The sequence below is a fragment of the Schistocerca piceifrons genome, chromosome X (genome assembly GCF_021461385.2).
Source record: "Schistocerca piceifrons isolate TAMUIC-IGC-003096 chromosome X, iqSchPice1.1, whole genome shotgun sequence".
NCBI lineage: Eukaryota > Metazoa > Arthropoda > Insecta > Orthoptera > Acrididae > Schistocerca > Schistocerca piceifrons.
In genome coordinates, this window is record NC_060149.1 from 481,074,189 (window position 1) to 481,094,142 (window position 19,954).

Here is a 19,954-nt window from a genome sequence, read left to right on the forward strand (position 1 = left end):
TTGTGTAATTTATTTGGGGTTGGAGCAATATTTTTTTTAATTTTCTGACCTTCTTAATTTTCTACAGTCTCTGCAAATTGATAGTATCATTCCATGATTTCTTGCAAAACATTCTAAAGTCTTTTTAATATTACATAAATTGCATATTTTTGAGCTATCCTCATTGCTGTTGTTGACCATAACATTTTGTGCATTGCCTGGGTTATTCTGTTTTTTGTTGTCCATAGCAGTCTTCATTTCTTCGGTACTATTCTGGGCGTTAATCATTTTAATAGAATATCTACTCATACGACCATTATCCTTATACTTGCTCGGATCCGATCCCGATACCTCTCGGTTTCCATGCACATGTTTTACAAATAGACTACCAGACCTGACAATCTTCCAGATGACAGGAAGAGACTCAATCAGAATTTTTACGTCAGCACATAGTTAATCACTTAGGAACTTTTTCAAGGCTTTCCTTGCAGACAGAACAACTTTAGTGATCACGAGGGATCGCTCGCTTCAGTCTTCAGACAAGTGACACTTAAAATGCCCCGAATTTACCTCACAGGATACACAGCCTGCGTCTTAGACCTCTGAGTGCTACCGTCCAACTCACGATTTCGCCATCTCTCAAAAGTGCTTCATAAAACCATTTTACTCCGTGGCATTTCTACAGTTCCGCCTCGGGAGCCGAATATAGGTATATCAGTTGGTTCTTTCCTGCTCCCACCGACAGCACTTGTCCGGGAAGTGTTGTTTCCAGACATAACTTCTCAGTTTCTTTCCAAGAGGGGCTGCTGAACACCTGCCGCCATAAAAAATCACAGACCCATAAGCCACCAAGTAGACTATGATCACTGCCCAGTTAGAAGGATTCAGGAAAGAAAAGCATATCGTTTCCTGTCCGGGCAAAGACCTGTGTCCCCAGATACAGAAAACTGGTTCTGACGTTCACAACAACGTACAGGACAACCATACAGGCGCACACAGGTAATACGTTACAGGAGTAACGTACAGAATGTAGACAAAAATAAGGAAACACCACGAGAAATGCATGCTTGAATATAAATTCAGATGCTACCCAAGACTCCAGGTTGCGTTGCTGTATTTGATCATGAATGGCACCTGCGCATTGTCCTCAATGCGCTGAAAGTGTCAGTTGCTCTCAGAAAAGTGTTCTGTGTAGTCGTGAGTGCATTAAGTCGGGGCAAAGTGAATTCGAATGGGGGAAGATTTTTGTTGCTTGTATGGTCAGTGCTGCTGTAACCAAAGGAGTCGAAGATTTTGGTGTCTCAAAAAACACAGTATCGAAGGTTTACAACGCATACACAGAAAGCGGAGAAACCTCACCCGCTAAGTCACAATGCGGATGGAAGTGTGTGTTGAGTGATAGTGACAGACAGTCATTGGAGAAGATTTTGACGGAAAAGGACAGGACAGGTGCAAAAGTCACTCCAGAACTGAATGCCGCACTCACGAAGGGAGCTCCATAAGCTGGAATTTGCAGGGCGAGTTGGAGTTCCAAAAGCACTTATCAATTATGCAAATGCCCGTAACAGAAAAAAACGTGGTGCCGAAACCATAAAATCTGGACTATGGAACAATGAAACAGTGTCATTTGGTGAGTTGAGTCTTTTTGCATAATGTTTTAAACTTTTGGCAGAATTTACACTGAAGAGCCAAAGAACCTGGTACACCTGCCTGATATCGTTTAAGGCCCCCGCGATCACGCAGAAGTGCCGCAACACGACGCGGCATGGACTCGACTAATGTCTGAAGTAGTGCTGGAGGGAACTGACACCAGTAATCCTGCAGGGCTGTCCATAAATCCGCAAGAGTACGAGGACGTGGAGATCTCTTCTGAACAGCATGTTGCAAGGTATCCCAGGTATGTTCAATAATGTTCATGTCTGGGAGTTTGGTGGCTAGTAGAAGTGTTTAAACTCGGAAGAGTATTCCTGGAGCCACACTGTAGCACGTGTGAGGTGTCGCATTGTCCTGCTGGAATTGCCCAAGTCCGTCGGAATGCGCGATGGACATGAATGGATGCAGGTGATCAGACAGGATGCTTACGTCTCATCTGTCAGAGTCGGCCGGCCGGAGTGGCCGTGCGGTTCTAGGCGCTACAGTCTGGAACCGAGTGACAGCTACGGTCGCAGGTTCAAATCCTGCCTCGGGCATGGATGTGTGTGATGTCCTTAGGTTAGTTAGGTTTAATTAGTTCTAAGTTCTAGGGGACTGATGACCTCAGCAGTTAAGTCCCATAGTGCTCAGAGCCATTTGAACCATTTGTCAGAGTCGTATCTAGACGTACCAGGGACCCCATGTCACTTCAGCTGCACACGCCCCACACCACTGCAGAGCCTCCAAAAGCTTGAGCAGTCCCCTGCTGACATACAGGGTCCATGAATTCATGGGGTTGTCTCCATACCTGTACACGCCCAGTTGTTTGATACAATTTCAATCGAGACTTGTCCAACCAAGCAACACGTTTCGAGCCATCAACAGTCAAATGTCAGTGTTGATGTGTCGTGCAGTCATCAAGGATACACAAATGGACCTTCGGTTACGAAAGCCCACATCGATGATGTATTGTTGAATAGTTCGCGCGCTGACACTTGTTGATAGACCAACACTGAAATCTCCAGCAATTTGCGGAAGGGATGCACTTCAGTCACCTTGAACGATTGTCTTCAGTCGTTGTTGGTTACGTTCTTGCAGGATCTTTTTCCAGCCACAGCGATGTCGGAGATTTGACGTTTTACCGGGTTCCTGATATTCATGGTACACTCGTGAAATGGTCGTACGGGAAAATCCCCACTTCATCGCTACCTTGGAGATGCTGTGTCCCATCGCTCGTGTGTCGACTATAACACCACCTTCAAACTCACTTACATCTTAATAATTTGCCATTGTAGCAGCAGTAACCGGTCTAACAAGTGAGCCAGACACTTGTTGTCCTATATAGGCGTTGCCGATCGCAGCGCCATATTCTGTCTGTGTACATATCTTTGTATTTGAATACGCATGCCTATACCAGTTTCTTTGGCGCTTCAGTGTATATTCCAAGAGTGAAATATGGTCGTATTACTGGCGAGGATTATGTAGCCATTTTCGCTGATCAGATCCATCCCGTGGTACAATGGTTGTTCCCAAGTGATGGTACTGTGTTCCAAGACGACAAGGCTCCCTGTTCACACAGCTCGCTTCGTCCAGGACGGGTTTTGCGAGCACGAGTACTAATTGTCGAGTTTCCCTTTGCCATCACTATCACCTGACCACTATATTATTTAGCCTTGGTGGTCTACTCTGGAGATAAGTGTGCACGATCGGTATCCACCTCTATCATCGTTACCTGAACGTGCCACCATTTGCAGGAAGAATGGTATAAGATTTCCTTGAAAACCATACAGGACGATTATTTATCCATTCCGAGACGACTGGGAGGTGTTTTGAATGCCAAAGGTTTGCCTACACTGCTTTAGGCATGGTACTGTGTTTTGTTTTTGGTATTTCCATATTATTGTCAGTCTCCTTTATTTTTGTTGTATGTGAGCTGTCGGACAAGTTAGAAGCAGGTGTATTACAATGTTGTCAACATTACTTCGCTGTACAGTCTGTGAGAAGTTTTCCCACTGGATACGAAGCAGGTTAAAGTTACCACCTACTACTATCGCATGCTGTGGGCATGTTCATGCTATGTTAGTATAACACTGCGAGTGATACGTCTGAATTTAGCGGTCGGTAGAAGCATTTGGTTAATAATCTAAGTTCACCTGCCATGTTTACGCTTCTTCGTAGAAGTTCGGAGTCGGATTCATTTTCGTCCTTGCTAGACATAGTAATTCTATTGACTGCTATAAACATTCCATCTACAGAGGAGTATAACCTATATTTACAATATAAGTTCCACATGTTATAAATTTCCCAACTCTCTAGTTTGGGTGTCAACCAACTCTCTGCTCAGTACTTTGCTGGGATGACTCATTTCTAGATGAGACTATGTTTTGCAGCTTTGCGCCGAATACTGCAGCAGTTGACAAATAATTATTTTTTCTACAGTGGGTATCGGAGTTGCACCTAACTAAAAATACTTTCGTTCCACAAGTACTTATCTTCCCTAGTGTCAATTTTCCATATATTTACACACACCTATCCATGGTGGCCTGACATGTATCCATCCAGTAGCGCAGGTCAATAATTCTACAGCCGAGCTTGTTACGGAACCGATGAAGCGTCTCGTTTACCGTGGATCCTCCACTCGGGTCCAGATCAGACGGCCCTGATCAGTTCTAAAGCAATGCTGCAAATCTACAACTTTTCTGAGACCCCAAGAGTGAGGCTATGTCATCACCACTTCGGTCAGACTCCAGAATGAACCGAGAATGGTCTCAGATTTCAGGCGTTACACGCTGGTGGTGACGACCTGAGCGATGATCTGCAGCAGACTGCAACTTGTGCTCTCAGTTGTTAGGAGATAACTCTTCACTTGTCCGACGATTCCTCGCGAAATACGCAGCGACTGCTCGCTTCTATCGTTCACTTTTCATTACGCTGTTTCCCTAAGCGGGGCATAACATTAGAACGGAGTATTACTAACAGCACTTTCTTTTCACGTTGTAGCTTCCCGGACCTTGCTAGAGAAGAGGCGTGGGAGCCAAGACAAGTGACTCTCTCAATATCAAAGAAAAGCAATACTTCAAACCAACCTGTTAGAAGCATGGGTCAAGCATTTTAATCGTTTTAATCATGTAGTCTTCTCCGCGAGACAACCCCCAGATATTGAAACGACCCGTCATGTACCATCGGGAGACCACTTGATGCTATATTGGATTTTTCTGCGGGACACCACGGCAGGAGGAGTACCAGGGAAGTTCTGTGTCACCCTTACAAGAAGAAATTTCACGGTCACTGCACTCTCAGTTAGTACGAGTACATCTCTCTTTCCTCGCTTGCGGTTTATACAACAGCTCTATAGGTTTCATTATTTTTGTCACTGTCGGCATTCATCATTCTGCCACTAATAAATGAGTAATTTATTAAATTTTCTACAGACAAGAAAACTTTAATACAGAGATATTTCCACTTCTCCATTATTAAGTTAAATGGGTACAGTCGCTATAATTCCACGCCGGCCTGATTAATTTGATTTTCTTGTGGTTTGCCTAAATCATTTCAAGCAAATGCTGGAAAGATTCCTGGAGAAGTTTCAGCGGTCAAAGTCCACATTCATACTGGCTATAACGAACCAACCTTTCGTATAAAATACCACATACTACACGTGTCACACTCATTAAAGGAAACATCTGTATTCGTGTGAAGTTAGTGTTGGATGTTTATATTTTGCTATATTTGTGTACGCAAAATTGTATTATATTTTTGTTAAGGGAATCTGTTGTAAAAATATATTTTGTAACCGATGTTTCGCGCAGGTGAGAGACGCGGTGACACGGAAGCTGCTGAATGTGACGTACGTGAAAGTGGAGGAAGAAACGCAGCAAGTTGTGGCGGGACTGAACTCGAGCCTGGAGAAGGGCCACCAGTACGTGCTGACCATCTCCTACACGGGACACCTCAGGAACGACAACCGCGGCATCGCCAAGACGTTCTTCAGGGATGAGACCACGGGCGACATTAGGTACGGCGTAAACTTACTACTTGACTGCAGTTTGATTGTAAGTATTCAGATGAAATGCCTCATGGAGCCATAGAATAATTTGATTCAGGATTGAAATGTAATACTGTAAATTTGTGTCACAACGTGTTTTGACGTCGTTTTCTGACTATTTAACTGCCACTTTCAGGATAGGTCAGTAGTGGTAAACATGACACCTTCAAACAGTCATACAGACTTAACCAGTAGGTACGATTAACATTCGGAGAGGTTACAGAAATTGTCATTTGAAGCAAAAAAGAAAAATAGCATATGGACGTACGTATCTTCCACTTGTAACAAGTTCAATTTACATTGTTTTCTTCTCCATTGGTGCGCGGTTTTTGCCTTGCTTATCTGTTCTCTTTGCACCGCATATGTGTGCACTTAATGTTTTTGGTGCCATGAAACGATGCCGCAGAATTCACAGTGGACTGTTTGACTGCAGCTGCATTATTGCGAATCCATCTTACTGAAGCATCAGGTAACTGTTTCATTATATAGGTAATCGCAAAATGTGGCTCACTTTTCCATTTATGCATACCATTCAGACCTGGTGCTGCTGTTGCTATCACCACCACCGCCACTATCACTATCACTGCTGCTACTAGTAGTGCTGCTATTGCTGCTTGTATTGTAAAATAATACCGTTATCGATTCCTGACACATACAATTCCTGAGTGTTGCATGTCCCAAAAATTTTGATTTGAACGAGAAGATGGATGAAATGTTTAGGAAGAATAACACCTTATAACATCGTTCAGATTACAGTTTCAACTGCCGGCCGGTGTGGCAGAGCTGTTCTAGGCGCTTCAGTCTGGAACCGCGCGACCGTTACCGTCGCAGGTTCGAATCCTGCCTCGGGCATGGATGTGTGTGATGTCTTTAGGTTAGTTAGGTTTAAGTAGTTCTAAGTTCTAGGGGACTGATGATCTCAGATGTTAAAGCCCATAGTGCTCAGAGCAATTTGAACCATTTTTTAAACATTGGTGGCATTTATCATTTTTTCAAAATTACGTCCTTTGGACGGCGTCCTCCTGTACGAATACATTCGTCAAATCTGCTGTTGAGATTCCTCGTTAACTGCTGCAACATCTCAGGTGGGATACTGTGAATTGCATCCCGAATTCTCTGTTTTATCTCATCCAGGGTTCTTGGTCGAGTCGTGTAGACTTTGCTCTTGAGGTAGCCCCACGAGAAAAAATCAAACGGATAAATATGGCGATCTAGGGGATCACGGAATTTGAAACCAAGTTTCTCGAACATTTGGATGGTTCAAATGGCTCTAAGCACTATGGGACTTAACATCTGAGGTCATCAGTCCCCTAGATTTAGAACTACTTAAACCTAACTAACCTAAGGACATCACACACATCCACGCCCGTGGCAGGATTCGAACCTGCGACCGTAGCAGCCACGTGACTCTGGACTGAAGCGCCTATAATGTTTGGAAAGCTGTTCAATGCAGGTGTAACGAAAGTTCGTAACATCTCCACGTAACGATCGGCATTGACATTTATTGTGTTTCCCTGTTCATTTGCAAAAAAATACGGTCCGATAATCCCATGTGATGAAACACCACACCATACTGTCTCTTTACTAGCGTGTAAATGGTGCTCATGAGTGTCATTAGGATTTGGGTTTGCCCAGTACGGTAGTTCGGTTTATTCACATAACCTGTGAGATGAAAATGTGCCTCATCTGACGTCCACAACTTGTTTAGAAATTCATCGTCATTATCTGTTTTTGTTATCATTTGTTGACAGAATCCTAATCGTAACCGGTAATCGTTGTCGTTCAATTGTTGTACCATCTGTAGTTTGTACTGATGAAATTTTAAATCAAGATGAAGAATTCTGCGAACACTCTCCCGGGAGATGACAACCACTGCTGCTTGCTTACGAATTGAACGCCGCGGGCTCCTTAAGAGAGACTCGCGTACAACATCAATGTTCCCTGGAGAATGTACACTTCTTGGTCGTCCTGTTGGTTTCTTCTTGAGGGCAGATCCAGTCTCTTCAAAGTTATTAATCTAACATTTTACCGCGTGTTTCGACGGAACGACGTCAAGACGTGCTAAATCATAAAAACGTCATAACTCCCTCTGCGCCGCTACCAAACTATCACTGTTTTTATAAAACATCTTTATGGCTAACGCACGCGGTTTTCCGTCCCATTGATCCATGATTACTGAAATGGCGGACTGTTGACTCGCTGTCATGAACCCGCAGCGCTGCCATCTGCTCATGGCTGCCACTACTCATTTCAAACATTCCCGTTATTCTGTGTCACCCTGTACATGAAAGGTATCGTAATTCGGAATAACACAGGCACTGGAATATCGTGTTTATCCGCCGACACCAGGCAAACGACTTTCAAGTAAAATGTCCCCCTATACGGTAATATACATAACTTACGGGTTGTAGACACGTGGTTGACGATATATGGAAGTTTGGTTCCGGCCGTGAGTGGTGCTCGGATAACCAAATAGTTGGGCCACCGCTCGCGATAAGCGGAAAATCCGGCTTCCAGTCCCGGTCCAGAACAAATTTTCATTGTCGTCATTCCATCATACAGTTGATGGTTGTCAATATTCGCAACTGCGAATATATTTCATAACGGCTATAGTCATCACGATGCCTGTTCTTCCGGACATGCATGCATGTTGGAAGGAACATTGCATCGTAAGTCGGAATAACACAGGCACTGCAATACCATAGATATTGTTCATGTGAATTTAACTGGGGTAATCACTAAATGGCAAGCAATCATACCTGACTGTTTGAAGACAGTATTAATACGGTAAAATGACCTGTTACGCAACATCTATTTAGATCGAAATCGTTTGGTACCCCACTTCTTATACAAGAATAGTAATCATTCGTCAATGTTCATGTTAGCTACAACGCGGTTATTGAAGTCTACTGTCGCACTTATTTTCGCAACAATCACTGAATTCATCTAGTACAAAACATCTTAAGATATGTTAAAAATAAATAAAAGACATTCTAAGTTTGATCACCCTCGTTGACCTAACACATACCCATGATACATAAAACAGTGTTTTCGACGCTAGTCGTAGTTTGAGAGCAACTAGCCAGGTACAGGTACTGCACACAGCACCCATAAGTCACTTCTTTCGTTTGCGCCGTTTTTCCCGCGGATACGCAGGGTCGGTATGGTTAATCAGATGTGGCAATTTTAGTGGAAGGGGTGGCCGGATGCCCTTCCTGCCGCCACCCCGTACCCGCTGGGAAGGAATTAGTGTACCCCAACTGTCTGCGACTAGTGTAATCCATGTAATAGTGCGAAAGTCTTCAGATGTCTGTCACTATGGTACATAAATGTAATGGCAGTATTTATAAACGAGCAGAGATGCATATTACTAAGAAATTTGAGGATGTCACACTCTTTTTATGTCGTACTTAAAATTACACTCATTTTATTTAAAACAAAACACTTACAAAAAAGTTAAGGACAGTGTATAAAGTTAAAATCAGAATAGGGGAAAATCTCAAAGTTCACACATGGAACATAGTGCACAAGTAAGTCTTGAATCTTGAGAGCAGTTCTTTACAGTTACTCCACCAGAGAGCGTCATTTCCTGTGGCTCACGAACAGGTAAATCCGGTGATGGGAGCCATTGTCGCCTGGCGTGTCCCATCGTAGCGGCATAACCGATCTCTGCATGTAAGCGGCGGTAAATGTCGATAAAATGTTTTAATAGATTAAAGCAAGGGTACGGTATGCATCGGAAACGCGTTTCCTTATATTCATTGTGAAGCGAAATTCGCGCACTCGGGCTTGGCAGCGTGACTCCTCACATGCCAACGATAAAAAAATGTCTCACAAAGCTTCATCTGGCGAGTAAATCCGGCAGAAAAAGGACGTTAAAGAGTGGCACTCTGCCAACACTGTAACCACATGTACGTTAACTACCTCTGTCAGCACACATTAATCGTGCTGTACAGTTGGGGGCAGTGGATAGAGTTCTGGGTTAGCATGCAGGAGGTCGATGGTCCGAGCCTGGGTTGAGGCATATGTTGTTTTTTCTTTTTGGTACATGTAGTTAAGGTAGCACAGTATCTGGCATCTTAATCGTCAACAGCGATTGCAGCGGGTCCTCTAGCAGCATGTCTCGCAACGCACGGTCGTCAATGTGCTTCACGAGCATGGGCTGCACCCCTATTATTATTATGCTTTCACGCAACATCTGCCTCCTGCAGATCGCCATCAGCGGATGCAATTCTGTGAATGGTTCCAACAACAACAGGAAGCCAACGATGACTTCATGAACACACCATAATATGGTCATATGAAGCAACATTCACTCGTGAGCGTATCTTCAATATGCACAACGCGCACCATTGGTGTGAGGTTAACCCGCACGTCACCCACGACCATGGATATCAAGCTCGATATTCGGCGACAGGTGTTTGGGCCCCACATGTTGCCTAATCAGCTGACTGCACGAAGGTATCATGCATTCCTCTCAAACTGTCTGCCTGATGAGCTTGAAGATGTTCCACTACATGTTTGGCAGAGGATATGGTTCCAACCTGATGGTGCACCTCCACACTCTGCAATTAATGTGCGACAGTATTTGGACAGAACATTTCCAGGTAAATGGCTCAGACGTGGAGGTCCAGTGGTATGGCCACCGCATTCACCTGACCTAAATGCCCTGGATTTCTTCCTGTGGGGACACCTGAAGGAGCAAGTGTACTCTACTCCGCCGACGAATGTGGAAGAATTGGTAGCACGTGTTCATGTTGCTCTTGTTACTGTGGACACAGGTTTGCTGCGAAGGGTGCAAAGCTGTATGATCCAGTGGGTTGCGCAATGTTTGGACGTGCAGGGAGGTCGCTTAGAGCATCTGTTGTTCTGAGGACAACTATTCTGTTGTGAAGGTTATGCGTTCATTAATATGGACATTATTATTGTCGCTGATTGCTAATGTGCGACATCTGAGCGCTCACATTACACGTAGTATAAATGACAAGTAAATGATGTATTAGTGTTCTGTGCTATCATCTTTAGCATCTCGGACTGACATTGTTTTTGTAGTTATTCTGTCCTAGGACAGGTCATTTGTTTCAACTGTCTATTCCTTATTTGTCTAACCACGTATTTGTTGTGTTCAGCGTTACAAAATGTTGTAAATTTAGATTACATGTGACCTAAGAAACGGAGTACATACAGTATGAAATTAGCAAATAAGAAAAATGCGCCCCAACGCAGGATCGAACCCTCAACCGCCTGCAGGCTAACCCAGAACTATATCTACTGCACCAACTGTACAGCGCAACTAGTAAGTGCTAACAGGGGTAGTTACCATACACATGCTTACAGTGTTGCCAGACTGTCACTCTTTCACGTCCTTTTTCTGCCGGATGTACTCGCAGGGCGAAATTTTGTGAAAGACATTTTTTTTTTATCGCTGGCTTGCGATGAGTCGTGCTGCGAAGCCCGAATGCGCGAATTTCGCTTCACCCTGTATAGTATACTGTTAATACCTACCGAGAGAAACTTGTTGGTACTGGTTTGGTCAATAATCGAAACTGATGGTGAATTACAGGACACACACACACACACACACACACACACACACACACACACACACGAAGATGGTTCAAATGGCTCTGAGCACTATGCGACTTAACTTCTGAGGTCATCAGTCGCCTAGAACTTAGAACTAATTAAACCTAACTAACCTAAGGACATCACACACATCCATGCCCGAGGCAGGATTCGAATCTGCGACCGTAGCGGCCGCTCGGTTCCAGACTGTAGCGCCCAGAACCGCACGGCCACTCCGGTCGGCCACACACACACACACACACACACACACACACACACACACACACACACACACCAGCAGATACTGTCATCAAGGAAACATATATTACCAACGTATTTTGTGAAGTGGCACAGTGTACTTCCGTAAATCAATCTGGGTCTCTTAATCTCTTAGTCAGTCTGTTCCTATTGTAATTACAATATGTACAGTCTGAAACGCTTCCATATAGTCTTCAACTTCACATCCTGATAGTTCCATGGTTACGAGGGCTTCCATTTTTATTGATTTTACAATCTGTATTAGGTGTGTTTGTGGTGCATACACTGAGGAGCCAAGACATTATGATCACAGCCCACTGAGGCAATGAATGCTGGCTGGTGGCGGTATGGGCATGTTGGGCATGTGACGCGCTAAGGATGGTGCATAAGCCGAGCAGACACGAATAGCGCGTCGCAAACGGGGAAATCTATTGACATAAGCGACTCTGACAAAGGGCAGACTGTTATGACCCGGCGCCTTGGAACAAGCATCACAGAAACGGCGAAGCTGGCCGGCTGTTCACGTGCTTCTCTCGTATCTGTGGAAAGTGGTTAAAAGAATGGTGAAACCATGGGTAGACGACAAGGTGTTGGACGTCCACGTCTTGTCGCAGCACGTGGAGGCCAGAAGCTTGCCTGCTCTGTATAGCAGCATAGGCGACGATCTGTGACAGATATGACGACAGAGTACAAAGCTGATGCAGGCAAAAATGTTTAGGTGCTTATCGTACAGCCCACATTGCTGAACATGTGGGTCCGCAGCAGACGAGCCCTGCGTATTCCCATGTAGATCTAATCACCAATTACGATTGCAGTGGGCACAGGGCCACGGAGGTTGGACAGTGGATCGATGGAAACCTGGTCGATTTGAATCATGTTCCTTGTTTCACCAAGTTGATGTTAATGTCCAAATATGCAATCATCCAGACGAACCGCTGCTTGAAACACGTACTGTTCTATAGACACAGGCCAGTGGTATCAGTATTATGCTATGAGGGAATTCACTTGGTTTCCATGGTACTTGTGACAATAATCGAACGCACAATGACAGTTGAGGACAACATGAGCATTGTTAAGGACCATCCTTTCATGATTTATATGTTCCCCGACGGCGATGGCATCTTCCAGCAGGATAACTACAGTTGTCTGAGGAGCAGAATAGTGAACTCATGTCTATGTCTCTTCTACTGAAATAGAAACATTAGTGCACCTTCTAATTGTGCTCGAAATCGTGATACTCATCAAATGTTTATCTAATCTATTTTATTTCTTACTTTTAGACAAATAATTTCAAAAAACATTTCACCGCTTCTCTTCAAAATTTCTTTCATTTATACTGTAATTTCGTTCAGTCTCCAGGGAAACATTCTTTATATGCCTGCATTTCTTTCCTACAGAACTGATGGCGACCTGAGATTACCACTTTGTCAGGTGTAGGACATGTCTGGCTTTCAGGAAGAAATAGTCTTAGCAGACATGCATTAGCCACCGACACACCACTGTTTTCAAGACTGTTAAAGCGAGGAAGTGTGGTTGCGATTGACCGGTCGAAACTCTGCTCATTAAAAAAATCGTCACCGAAATTTGAACGATTACAGAAGTATTTATTTCATTACTTAACCAAATAAACTTCGTCCATTTTATAATGACAAAATACTTCAATTCATTAATCTTAGAATTAGAAAGTTATTTACAGGTATTGTTCGTGTTTTGTACATAGTTCCGCATAGTCAGTGCGCCCCGCTAAGCACAACAGCGCAGGTGCAGCGCTCGCCCGTCTCTGCACTACGAGATGGCGCTGCCTTAGAGACGGACCAAATTCTGCTTCCGCCGATCCGCGTATTAATATGTAACGCAGCCAATGAGATTGCTGCTAATGTAGAACCTTTTCTCCTCGTGGATCACACTCGCGCAGTGATACCTGAACGTGCGAGGTATTATAACGAGTGTACAGACTGTACCAGTCTGCATTTGTCTGTACCACTCCTCTATAGTCAAGTTTCAGTCTGCGCCTAATAAGATTATCATATTCCTGTACATAACCATGAAGAGAAATGTATAGACACTTTGTCAAGTATCAGAGATATGTGAGAATAAGATTAACGTACCAAGACCAAAGGAACTTCAGATTGTCAATTGTAAACAGCATCCAGAATCAACTTAAGTAATGTCTATGCTTTTTATTATTTTAATAAATGTGTATGAAAATTAATCAAGTTCTGTTTAAAGTTGGTCACCGTCAATCTGCTACTCTAAGCGTGTAAGTGGCATTTCTATCGTCTGACCGAACGGCAGAAGATAAACACGCCCGATAAGACCACGAGACATATTGCCGACACTCGCCTACTTCGTTAGAGCGACAAGTCAAATAATCTGATGGTGTGTGTACCGAAGGTCTTACAGTACGCACACCACAGTTCGGTAAACATGAAACAGAATATTTTTAAATATCTATCGGTATTCTGTTAATTACTATTAAAAATATATCAAGAGAAAGCAGAAAAGTTTTAATTTATGCTGTAATTTGATATTTATTTTATTTTCTCAACTTGAAAGAAATAATTCTACAATTTCCACACCAATGTAACTTCTTGTGCACAAAATAGCTAAGCCTTGAATAGATCAGCTTTCCGAGACTTCATGTACATAGCTAACAGCAGATGCTCCTGAAATATTTCAATGTTCCCCTCATATCACTAATTACGCTTTTCTTAATTTCCCTAATCAATTTCGAGCAATTAAGTCTTTCTTTACAAATTTAAATCTCGCGCTGGTCGATTTGTCCATTTCCGACTCTTCATTTTGCTACGAAAATTCGAATAAAAATTGATTGTGTGATTCCTAGGGTGTCTCGATTTCACTCCGCTGAAATATTTAATCAAAGAAAGTGAGCAGCATTCTGTAGTTCAACAGAGAGTATGAGACTTCGTATCTTACTACTTATGACTGGGTGCTGTGTGATGTCTTTAGGTTAGTTAGGTTTAAGTAGTTCCAAGATCTAGGGGAGTGGTGACCATAGATGTTAAGTCCCATAGTGCTGAGAGCCATTTGATCCATTTTTTGAACTTTCTGTTAAGATCATTTCCAATAGCCCTGATTTAAGAAGCACTGCTCTCTAACGGTATGAAACATACATCGTTGCTTGCCACGACTGTGTTGCTTGTTGGTCCACAGGTGGGTGGTGTTCTCGAGCTTCGAGGCGACGCACGCACGCCGAGCGTTTCCCTGCTGGGACGAGCCGATGTACAAGGCCCACTTCACGGTGCGCATCGCTCGCCGGCACGGACACAAGGCTGTCTCCACCATGCCACTCATGCCCGTTCGCGGAACCGTACCTGTTATCAAGTAAGTAACTCTGAATCTTAAGGTAACACCCCACTAAGTGTAACTGCACTGCAACAGAGCGGTGCGACACGAAAGCGACCAAATACTAAACAAATGTACGGTGTCGGTTCTTTGGGACATGTCTCGATGGGCAATGAATCCACTACCTTCATTAAGGATGCGCAATATCGTTCGACCTCCAGCGGGAATCTAAAATTAGCGAGCATAGAAGATATGGATGGGGACTGCGGATAGGTGGCGCTAGGTGGGAATGTGAGTCGGCTGCGGACCGTGCAGGGATAGTTCTGCGCATTTGCGATAAACACTGTGCCCGGATGGCGCATTGGTTAACGCAACTGCATGGTAAGCAAGAGAACTCGGGTTCGAGTCCCAGTCCGACTCACATTTTTACTCGTCGCCGCTGATTTCGCATAATCTTTCGATGCAACTGACATAAATAGTTCCTTTCCTTTCTCCCCCCTCCACCTTCAATTTACATAATAGCGACCAAGTACTGGTAATATGATATAGGGTGAGACGGAACGGACTGTACGGCAGCGGAACTGCGCGGAGCAGCACTGCGAGGCAAAGTTGACCAAATGGTCTACTATGACGCGTCGTGCGGCGTAGCATAGTTCCGTTGTCGCTATTGCGGTATAGCAAGTGACACGACACTGCACGTCATTCTAATCGTAGTTCTTTTGACGTTTGAAAAGAAAGTTTATTTACCAAAAAGGCGTTAGATGAGGAAAAGTAAACTTCAATACCGGGAGGCAAAAGAGAAATTCCGAAAAGAACTAAAAGAAGTTAGAATACGAAGTTGGGAACCATTTGTACTGGACCAGTTGGCCTTGGACCCATGGGTAGTACCCTACAAACTAGTTAGGGAAAAGATCCGATCCCCAATGATGCTATCAACGGTCAGGCACGAGGATGGGATGACGGATTCCTGGCAGGAGACTGCCGAGGTCCTTCTCCTGTCCCTGCTGCCTGATGACGATGAGGCTAGCGACACTGAAGGCCAGTCCCAGTTACGAAATGAAGATCCAGACAGAATAGCAAACGATAGGGCAGTCTACCCCTTCTCTGAAGAGGAGGTGGCTGGCCACATCAAAGCATTAAAAACAGGGAAAGCCTCCGGCCCAGACGGCATTGTGGCGGAGGTGGTGCAGTTCCTGACACCCCAACTGGAGGCGCCACTAACCCAGCTATACAATGAGTGCCTAAGACAGGAAAAATTCCCAAAAATTTGGAAAGAGGCAAATGTTGTGATCATCAAAAAGGGACCCGACAAGGACCCAGCGGATGTCAAGTCCTATAGACCGATCTGCCTACTGGACATCTTTGGGAAATTACTCGAGAAATTGCTAGCTGACAGACTGACTGCACACCGATGCTGTGCGGGATGAGCGGCAGGCAGTTCGGCTTGAGGCCGGGGCGATCGGCAACCGACGCGATCGCTCTGGCGGCTGAGGTCTGCGGCTCTACCTCGTACAAGTACGTTGTTGGCATCATCGTTGACATCAGTGGCGCCTTTGACAACCTGTGGTGGCCTTCGCCCTTCTCCTGCTTGCGGGAGAAGGATTGTCCAGGGTCACTGTATGGTTGCCTGAGGAGCTATTGTGAAGGGCGGGAGGTCTGGCTATCATCCCCTAGCGGCAGAGTTGGAAAAACTGTAACTAAGGGATGTCCCAGGGTTCCGTCTTAGGTCCCCTGTTCTGGGACATCCATATGGAACCACTTTTAGATAGTTTGCAGCAGAGTGAAGAAGTGCTAAAGGTGATAGCCTACGCAGATGACCTCCTCCTGCTGGTCGGCGGCCGTAGCCGCGAAGACATCGAGCCAAAAATTGACAGAGCTATGACCAAATTACAACTGTGGTGCACAAATACTAAGATGACGATCTCACCAACAAAATCAACGTACTTATTGCTGAAGGGACAGCTAGTAAGGAACCCTACAGTTAGAATCAGAGGCTCACCAGTTATAAGACGACAAGAGACTCGCTACTTGGGCGTCATCATCGATGAAAGGTGGAACTTTGGAAGGCACATTGAGTCCGTGACCCAAAAAGCACTACAAGTACATAACAACCTTATTTCCATAGGGTACAAACGATTCCAATTTCCACCACACCTAATCAAGCTATACCACAATAGTATACTAACTTCAATAGTGGGTTACGGATCGGGAGTCTGGGCACACAGGCCCACAAGGGTGGTGCCTGCCATGGCAGTGAGAAGAGTACAGAGAAACATGCTGTTAAGATCTACAGGGGCGTACAGGCAACCCCAGGAAGTGCCCTATTAATAATAATGGGGCTCTGTCCTTTAGATATAAAAATACGAAAACAAGCAGCATGGTATTGGGTTAAGAAAGGGAACAACATGAAAATAGAGAATATCCTCGGAGCTCTGGTGAGGGCAAGGGAGAAATACGCAGAAGGGGTGAGGACTTATGGCAGAAATCTTGGGAAAAGGATGAAACTGACAGAAGAACCTTTGGGTTTCTGCCAAATGTTAAAGAAAGGTTAGGGATGAAGTACTTCGAGCCAACAGGGGGTCTAATACACTTTCTCACTGGTCATGGGCCCTACCCGACATACTTGTGTCGGTCTGGGAAAAAGGCTGCACCCGAGTGTGACTGTGGCGCTTCGGAGGGCACTCCCGACCATGTGGTTTACGAGTGCCCCCTTTTCGATGATGTAGCAGTGACATGAAGACAACAACTTCCACATAACAATACATATGACCTATTAAGACATGAAGAGACTTTTGAAACCCTAAATAGTTTGGCAAACGAGGTATCACGGAAAGTACTGACAGCATACTTGAGGGACTTTCATGACTAAAGACAAATACTGAACGCGTCCAATTACCCCGATCCTGCAACGCCTGTGCGTGGACAGGTCGACTTTTAGTTGCAATCCGCCACGTGCAGGACTAGGGGGACCAGGGTACACTAATCTAGACCAAAATAGCACCAGAACTGACGTAGGTTAGTATAGTGGTTGTAGCATTAGATATAGGTATAAAGTTAGGAACCTGCAGCGACAAGCAATCTTGGCCTGCCCAGTGTCAGGGGCACGCTCATCGGGATTAGCTCGATGAGCAGGGCCTAAAGCAGTGGGTTTATATCTAGGCTGACACACCGGTAACGCTGCAAGCAGTTAGGAATTAACAAGTAGGTAAGAAAACTAACAATTAGCTAGTAGTGTAGATCAATAACTGCAGCCTGCCTATTACCCTGTGCTGTACCCTGTCTGTAGCTCACAATAATAAATTTTGTATCATTGTAATAACAATAAAAATAGCTGCTGAAATATATAACACTGTAGTAATATTACGACCCACTAATCACTAAGGTGGTGGGTTCATTTTGTATAAATATTACAGATGTTTTCAATAAAGATTTTTTTTTTTAAAAAAAGAAAACTGTATGTAACCCGATATCCAGAGTTAGTTGCCTTTTAAAATGAACGTTGTGTGAATAGTACCAGAAGAAGCAACATCTCGAGATAAAGTGCCATGGAAATGTGAACAAACATAACTTACGAATATCTACAAACAACATTTCCTCCATTGTCAAATGGAGGATTAAGTCTTTATTTTTATGACTGTATGCTTATTACTACATTTTTACTACTTATTTTCTGTTCGATGACATCCCCTATTTAACATGTCGTTTTGCTTGATCAGTCTACCTAGCGGGGAAATAATCTTTGAATCCATTTACGAAATTGCCTCATGTGTGAAGAAGGACTCGTAATTGTTCCTCTTCAGTCTCTTCACTGTCAAACAACGCTATATCGTCTCTGAGAAAAACGCTCAAGATACAAATGGCAAGTATCACGTTCTCTACATGTTCCGGTGTGAGAGAAGTCTTGCGATAGCAAATCTTAAATTTTTGGAAAAGTATTTTAAAAGCGATTTCTGAAATTCTTCGGGTTTTGTTACATGTGGAACCGCATACTTTTTTCGACTGGTCATCTGCTTGCATCTCATCGAATAGGATTTAAATGGAAAAGGCTCGTCGCCAAAAATTACGAGAGGCATTCAAACTCTCGTGCCTGGTAATTCTTTTGGGCCTGGTATATTCATGGTATTTTTTCCAGCTATGATGTTAAATTTTACCGTGAAAAGACCACCACCGGTCACATGTATAAATTTATAGCCCTTTTCCTCACAAAATAAAGAAATTATCACCACATGCATGTCTCTTAAGTCTGTTTTGCTCGGAGGTTGCCGAACGACTAACATACAGAATTTGCTACGTACAGTCGCGCCACTGCAGTTCATATGCAGTATACTGTAGGGCCGCGTCGTGCTGCGCCGCTCTGCTGGAGTGTCTGCTGCCGGACATTGCGGTCTTAGTTTTATCCTCACCTTATACCATGCCTCATATGGTCTTTTCTCGACAGTGTAATTATGGATGAGCACCTCATCTGGGCAGATAATCCTGTCGCCAAGACTTCGCTTGCATCTATTCCCTCAAAAGGTTTCGTAACCATTTCCCACGAGATGTGAAACGTAAACGTGTACGATCACTCTCTCTACCGAACATCCATTCTTGCGATGTTATCCAACAAGGCACGATAAATGGAAACTTTAGACACTTAGAATTAACCATGAAAGATTGGGTGCGATACATCTGCAACATCCATCTATTTGACCATATCAGTACCTCATAGCACCATGTAGGCAGGTTGTGGCAATACAAGTTACTAGGGCCGCTGATAAAATACCGATACGTCGGTATACGAGAGTATCGATATATATCGACGAAACTTTATTCCTCGATATTTTTATTATACATATTACAGTTTTTCGTAATTTTTGGTAAACACACACACACACACACACACACACAAAGTTTTGCATCACCCCCCAGTTCCCAGAACTCCTGAAGATAGACATTGACTGTTTATATTGAATCACAGACACAGTCCCTTTAACTGTTCAGAGGTGTCACTAAACCCGCCCAATGATCTAAACAACCATGTATGAGCAGCACCTATTACACGGAGGGGGACCGACAGCCACTCAAATACAGTCATTCCACCACGAAGGAGGTACACGGCTCGTGCTGTCTGTAGTTCAATCATGCCTAGACGATCTATACCGCGGTTCTATCGTATCCGCATTTTTACTA

The 19,954-nt window shown here is 44.1% G+C and overlaps 1 protein-coding gene across 1 annotated transcript in view; it reads left to right on the forward strand.

Moving 5' to 3' along the window:
• Positions 1-19,954, forward strand: part of LOC124721803 (aminopeptidase M1-C-like) — a 437,502-nt gene that overhangs the window by 225,973 nt on the left and 191,575 nt on the right. Inside the window, exons 3-4 of the mRNA XM_047246924.1 lie at positions 5,421-5,626; positions 14,654-14,824. Of these exons, the coding sequence (XP_047102880.1) occupies positions 5,421-5,626; positions 14,654-14,824 (377 nt within the window). The remainder of the gene's footprint in view (positions 1-5,420; positions 5,627-14,653; positions 14,825-19,954) is intronic.